Genomic DNA, 7696 nt, shown 5'->3' on the forward strand with positions numbered 1-7696 from the left:
TTCAACGGCTCCTACATCAACACTGAGATTCTGCCGTTGAGTTGTTCAGGGACCTCCATGCTTCAGCTTTCCTGCTTGTAAAGGCCAAGCAATGCACCTCTGTGGCTGAGAAGCACACAGCTCTGTAGCACTAGGGGTGCGAGATTGCTACACCACCATTCTTGCAAAACTGAGTCCACAAACCAGATTGTCAGATACCAGCTGAGAAATTCATGCTAGACCACACCCAGATAAGCTCTGAAAGCATAAAACTAACCAGAAGACAACCTACAGCATGCCTTTAACTGTATAAATCAATTAACTGATTCAGGGAAAAATGCAAAAGAATTTAATACAGAAGGTCTACATCATCTACACTGACATGCATGAGAGTAATCCAGGTACATACAGTCTCTTACGATACATCTTTCCCACAGCAGAGAAAGCTGCAGGCAGGGTTCCTAACAGATTTTCAACTCACATGAATTAAAATCTTACCCTGCTTACAGACACGCTTCCCTTCAAAACACTCACCATAAGGATTAAAAACTTTCACTGAAAAAGTAACACATTCCTATTTAACTAGGGCCTTTGCTACAAAGACATTTGTAAACACTGCCTACTAAGTAACCATCTCCGAGGGTATGCCCTTACTGTGCAAGATCCACCTGCAAGACACAAAACACTGCAAAACTATTATCTCTGGTCCTCAGATCAGAACAGTAACACTGAAGTACCCCTGACTTCAAGCTAGGAGAGAAGTTCACACATACCATCACCTCAGGAAGGCTGACATGCTTCCAGTTCTAGAGACAGTTCATACAGTACTGCTTTGTGGGGTCTCTGCAACCTTCTCCATTGCACAGGTCAGATAGGTTTTTTGACACCTCAGTTCCTTGAAAAACAAGCCTGGTCACAGCTTAACAACTAGGTTTAACAGAGTGGCATCTCTGTTATACGGGAAAGATTCTTTTTTTCCTAGAAGTATAACACATAGAATCTGTTTGGCTCTCAGGAAATTAACCAGAATCACCTAGCTGAAAATTCAGGCTTCAGCACAAGGTAGGCACCTAACCCTTCAGTGTTATAAAGGAGGCACTCTGAACACAAACTGAGGCAAAAATACAAGCAGTTCAATAAATAAAGACGTAAAAGATACCTATAGATTACAGATTGTTATGGCATTTTTAAGATAATAGTCCTCACGCTCTTGGTATCAAGTACACAGAGTTGGACTTCAGCAAGGTAATGCTTGAGTCCTCTTGCTCGTCTGACTGTTAAAACAGTAACACTGTAAACAGTTAAAATCCCCAGGAATCTACGTGAACATTTGTGCAGATTGTTTATATGCACAATCATTTATTGTTCCCACAGCTATAACCACTTGAACAACTGGTTCTTCACATGAACTCTACATACAACCCCAGTAATCATGTGCACATTTAAGAATGCTAGTGCATACATTCTGAACAGCTTCTGCGCTTCTTCAAAAATTAGGTATGAAAGTCTTGTAACAACTCAAGGTAATATAACTTATCTGAACCAGAATTTATTAATCTAATTGTGCAGTCAAACAATATAACATCTGTGTATACATTTCATTTCATTATGTCTAGAACAACTTAATGAACAGGGTTTACTAGAGAAAAAAACACACCAGTATGAAAACTCCAATTTTACTGACTACTTCTTGACAAATAAGGGTTGTTTTTTTTATCATGATGGTATATCTAGACTGCAACAGATAAAGGAATTTTTCTCCTTTTCTAAGTAGATTATGAAACCTCTAGTTATAATTGCCACACTTGAAATAACCAAAGCAGCAGTGTATATCAATAACTAGACCTCTCATGTTGTGTTTATTTAGTAAATGTAATTATTTAGATTCCAACATGCCCGCATGCATTCTTCTTACAGTTCATTAAATAAAAGACAAAAAGGCAGACATTGTGCATAATTCTGTACAAATACAGGAAGACATGTTTCCTGCCACAATGAGTTTACAGCAATTTAACGCACAATGCAATAAGGGAGCGCAATAGAACTTAGAAGGCAAATAAGGGAAGAACAGACAACAATAACAGCAACTGCAAAAACTCAAGGCACTTTCACGTTAAAATTCGTATTTGTTGCTGGTGAATGGACTTTCTGGGCATGAGTGTGCCTTGGTTTTCCACTTGTCTTTACTCCTTAAATAACTACAGATTTTAGCTCAGTTCAATAGCCAAACTGCAGTAGTCTGGAGCAATCTCCTTAGAATTTTCTTCCTAGTTACACACATTATAGGATATCTGCCTATGTATCATCACCAATACCATACTGCATTATTACCTTATACTGCAAGCAAAAGTAGGATGTATTTCACTTGCAGAATTATTCCAGTTGTTTTTAAACCTAGACAGATAAAACACACAATTTGAGTAGACTGCTTATTTTTTGTGACGAGTGCTACACTAAGTATTAATGTCGATTCTGAAAGAAGTATCTTTCAGGATTCACTTCAGCCAAACTGTGATCCCGTTCCGTTATTGAAAACTTCCTGCTAACTCCATCCTTGGGCTGCACCTAACAATTATCAAATCTGCAGGAGCTTGCTGATCCATCTGAAAACTAATGCTGGGAAGAAAAACTCAAGCCCAAAACACTCAACAACATTAAAAGAAAAAAAAACACCACCACAACCACCCACACACCCTAGGTTGGTTCATGGATCCAACTGGAAACTATCTTACCCATTCTGCAACCACAGGTTAGAACAAATACAACCAAGTGCTGGGGGTGAAATTTGCTTGAGGCATGACCTTAATTTAGTCTAATCAATCATGACATAGAGGATATTATATGCCTAACAGCAGACCCAGTTCTCATTCACAAACTGCTCCTGCCAGAGCAGTACAAATTAATTTTAAAGTGCATGCAAAAGGAGCAGGTATGTTTAAAATATACTCTTGGCGTGGATCCTCAATTGGAGTAAACTACCATTGACTTCAAAGGAACTACAGATCTACCCTTTGGACATATTTTTGGAGACTATTACTTCAGGCAATGAAAAAAGGAAGGTTCCTATGCAGTTTAAAGCATACACTGATTAATTTCTTTCCTTCAAAACATCACAGACTACATGTGGGATGCTGAAATTATTTTGGGGCTTATATACACTCAAAGAATTTACTGAGAGTGACTGAAATAACTACAAAAAAATAGAAGATACAAATATAAATAAAGAGAAAAGCGAATAAAAATAAAAATATATTTTTGTTAACTTTCAGATTTTTTTCAGAGTAACCTAGTTTATATTTATTATTTGTCCCCATGTATGGAATAAATTCTTCAATGTCCTTCAAGAGATACTAATTTCAAAGATATTTCTGCTAGGAAAAAATGAACACATTAATTCCCCTGCTTTTATACCACACTAGAATTCATATTGCTGAACATTATTCTTTTATACATAAAAATTCCTGGAAGTGAAAATCTGAGCAAGGAGATCATAAAATTGCAAGGTTTTGCAACCTCTGTCTCATAAATCATACATCACTATCACTTAACACCTGCTTTTCTATCTCAGCTGCTGCACTTCAGTGCTCTAAGATCAAGTTTGAGTTTTCTTTATAATCTCTTGTTTTTCTACTGAGTCACTTGTGCTTGTTCTACCACTGGGTTCACCTTTAGAGGAAGTTCTCCGCTTTTATTTCTCTCATACAGATTTCCCTCAAAAAGTAACGTATGCACAAGAGGAAAGAGCTGGATTGGCACAGAAGGCCACTTATCCCAGGAAATGGGGACAGGGAATCCCAGAACACTTTGCACTACAGTTTTCACCCAGAGACAAATTCCTCCATGGACAGGTTAGTCCTCCAAGGACAGTCAGTACAAGCAGGTCAACTGGAAAAGTGGATGAGGTAAGAAAAACCTCCCAATATCACTCCTGATTCCTTCATCTTTCATCCATAAGTACCATACTTTGTGTCAACACAGTATTTTCTAGTAGCAGGTACACGTAAGAGTCATATATTATGAGCCATCACTAACAACCATATGTGCTGTGAACTGGCATTTCATTATTTACAAAGTCGTATTAAAACAAAAAAAAGATAAGGAATCCTCATAGCTTTCCTTCTTCACACTTCACACAAAGAAGTGTTGCAGTTGCTACAGAGACATTACAAGTCTGTACTGGAAAAAGACAGGCTTCTATTAAAATAATTTGTTCTAAGAACAAGTTTGAAAAGATCAGGGAATAGCATCATAAGACTAAATTTAAAGTTTTGAGGCTGGGGGGAGGCTGGGGTTTGATCTGGCTTGAAAAATGGGACTAGTATCCTCTTATAAACAGATGTTCTCACAATGTAAATTGAATTGGAAGATTCACACCTCTAATGAAATAGACCAACAGTAAGACTATTAGTAAGAAGGTAGAAGGTAGTTAGCCTAGAAACAGACAGCAATAACACTTTGTTTTTATTCTGTAGAAGGAAGTAGCAGCAAAAGATGCATTTTATCTAAACACACTGGTTAGTTCCTCACTCTCTAATCACATACATCGAATTAACTTGCTACATATCAAACCAAACAGTAGACATGAATCTAGCTGTTCAAGGTGTGCTAATTCTGCACACCTACAAACGTAAAACTCAAATTACGTGCATGTCCTAACAATAGTCACATCTAGAAGCACTGGAGTACTTAAAATTAGAAGAAAAATGACGAATACAAATCTGGGATCATAATTTTGACTGTTAGTTCTGGTTAATGTGCTCAAGTATGATTTGTTTAGACTTGGTGTTATTTATTTACCAGGCATTTCCAAATTCTCATTAAGCCTTTGCCATATCCTTTCAAAAGATGAGGACAAATATACAACATCTTTAACTCAGTTTCTATATTTGCAAAATTAAGATCTCTAGGGTTAAAAGACTCTGTGAGATGCTTTCAATAGTACAGTCTTTTTCTACTCTCATCTTCATCATGAAGGTATCACAAGTTAGAATGAGATTGACCCATGCAAACCATAATTAAGCCTACAATGATTTCTTTCAACAGCCACTGAAAACAATAAAATAAGAGCACAGTAGTTTACATCTTATTTCTTTTGCTTTTACAACTGAAATATTTATGCAGGTCAACACCTTCTCTTATCCAATCTTCAACATGCTGTGGAATTAGAAAAAGGATTACTGATGTGGCTCAAGCCTATACATCAAAATAAGTAAAGCTGCTATTTTATATTAGCTTAGGATTTTGCCTTCTTCCATGAGAAACAGTAACTCTGCACTTTTCCATGCTATCCCTCTGCTTCACACACTATACAGTGAGATAACAGGAATGCAGGAAGCAAAAGGTCAATAATAAGTCTGCTTTTCTGTCCCAATTGTGAGGCCCTTTTAGCAAAGAATATATTTCAGTAAAATACCTACCTCACATACTAACTTTGCAAATTCCATTCCCTTGGAGTCTATCGGGCACATAAGAATAGAGCTGGGACAGGGATTTTATGGAATGGTCCTGACAGATGGAATAAACCAGACATTCCCAGACCAGCCAGAGCATTCAACTGACAGAAAGTACTTCCACTTCAAGAAGCATTGTGAAAAATGTGATTTAAGTTCCAGCCTACGCACAGGGACTCAGACCCGAAAAGGTAAAAGATCTTCTACCAATTGATCAATGGAGTTTTAGAGTTTGAAAGCCAGAAATCATGTTTTTGTGCATGCCTACACAAAAAAGCCCAGGCCAATTGAAGGTACAAAAGAGTAACAGCTTATTACCATTACTTTTATAAGTTTCACACCAGGTAGAACTGATCTTCACATCAGCTGCTGTCAGACTTTCATTTAGTTCATTAAAATATCTTGTTTGGTCAGTTCTACCACTATAATTTATTTTAAACATAGTGAAACCTTAACTAAAGAGGCAACCTGACATTAAGCAGCCACTTAAAAGCCTTTCCAGATTACCACTCCACTCTTTGTGGTGAGGGTTTGGGCACAGTAAAATTTTGAGCCAGATTCCACTTTCCCTTCATTTTCAAGATCACTTCAATGCAAACTCCAAATTCAGGCAGCACCACCACAGACAAGTTACCGTCAGTGAAACCAGCCAAAACATGTCATGTAGTTAGAGGTGGTCTTTTCAGCTAAGGTTGGGAAATGGCCCAAAATTGCAATCACTGTTCTGTTTTTTAAACCCCACTTCAAAGTAAAAAAGTTGATTTTCCTCTCTTGCTGCTTAAGGCAAATTTAACTGGATACACATATGGCGTAAGTGCCAAACCCATTTAGAGTTGGAGGAACTTGCAAAACATACAGGGGCAGATTCTGTTGTTCTTACTCACTTTAAACAGCTCCAGCTACACTAATGGGACTTCTCAATACAATTAAGAAAAGCAGGTTCCAATCCAAAAAGAATATGCACATTTCACAGCTGAAAAACATACTCTGCACTGAGTACTGTGGTAATCTGGGGTGGCTTTCAAGTGGCCATTTAATGGACAATTATACACATGAAAGAACAGTAAGACAATCTTATTTCAGGACTTTTTTTAAACAGCAACCATGTGCTAGACTAAATTTCATTCTCTATCCACAATGTTTGTTAGCTGGGGAAGGAATCTTCAAGTCAAGACGTTCTGAGGAATCAAATTGTAAGTATTAATCTAATGGAAAACACAACGCTTTAGTATTAGGTTAATACGTAACACTCGACTGCAAAATACAGGTAGCATTCACCAGCTATGTTTTTCACAGGCAGGAATTTCAGCAAGATGGAGTGCAAGGTCCTTCCAGAGAAGACTTATGTCACTTCATCCTACAAAGCCACACGCGTATATAGTTATAAACCCAGAATCTACAGATTAACGATCTTCTTAAAACATCCGGTAAAAACACCGTTTGATTCAAGAGCCCGAAGGGGGAAGGAGGAAAGGTTTTTTTCCAGAAGCAAAGCCACAAGCCAGTAACTCCAAACCCATCCCGCGGGAGGCGCGGGGGCAGGTGCCTGAGGGCACTGCCCGGCACTCACCGCCCGCCCCGCTGCGGCGGGGAGAGCTCCTGCCACCGGCCCCGAGGGGGTCCGCGCCCCGCCCGGACCTCCCTGCCCGGCAGCCTCTCCTCCCCCCCACCCTCTTCTCCTCCACCACTTCCTCTCCCCGCGCCTCGCTGGCCCCTTTCCCCCTCACCTCAGACCCTTTTCCTCCCCCTCGGTACGTCCCCAGCCCGCCCCGCCTCGCCCTCTCGCTTCTCCTCCCCCTCACCTCCCCCGCCGCCTCGCCCCGCGACTCTCACCCTCCCGGGCTTTCAGCAGCACCGTGTTGGCCACGATGTTCTCGATTTCCATGGTCGGGGGCTCCTTCCCCTTAGGGCAGCCGGAGTGGAGGCCGCCCCTACTGCCTCCTTCGCCCCCTCCTCCAGCCCCGCCACCGCCGCGACGCCAAGCCTCCGCTCATCCGGCCCCGCAGGACCTCAGCGCTGCGCTCGCCTCTTCCCCATCACCCGCTGCTCGCCCCGGCACCGGCCTCCCCCTCCCCGAGGGCGGAGGCAAGGAGCAGGCAGCGACCGCCCGCCCCGACCATGGCTTGTCCGCCCTCCTCCGCCCGCCTCAACCAGCTCCACCTCCGCGCTCTCTGCCACCTCCCCCCCCCTTCCTTAGAACTACAACTCCCAGCAGGCCTCGCGCGGCAACGCCCGCCGGCTTCCCGGCGCCGACCGCGCTCTGCTTG

At 41.2% G+C, this 7696-nt stretch overlaps 1 protein-coding gene across 2 annotated transcripts in view; it reads right to left on the reverse strand.

Annotated features, from left to right (window-relative positions):
- The window catches only part of GRK4 (G protein-coupled receptor kinase 4), a 42667-nt gene extending 35109 nt beyond the window's left edge, over nucleotides 1-7558 (reverse strand). Inside the window, exon 1 of one of the 2 annotated variants that reach the window (XR_008821934.1) lies at nucleotides 7263-7558. Coding sequence is in view for 1 of the 2 variants with exons in the window: in XM_056339193.1 (XP_056195168.1) it covers nucleotides 7263-7314 (52 nt within the window). In the remaining variant the exon portion in view is untranslated. The remainder of the gene's footprint in view (nucleotides 1-7262) is intronic. The other variant, XM_056339193.1, reaches the window with a different exon arrangement.
- Between the last annotated feature and the right edge of the window lie 138 nt (nucleotides 7559-7696).

This window comes from Falco biarmicus, chromosome 1 (genome assembly GCF_023638135.1).
Source record: "Falco biarmicus isolate bFalBia1 chromosome 1, bFalBia1.pri, whole genome shotgun sequence".
Taxonomy (NCBI): Eukaryota; Metazoa; Chordata; class Aves; order Falconiformes; family Falconidae; genus Falco; species Falco biarmicus.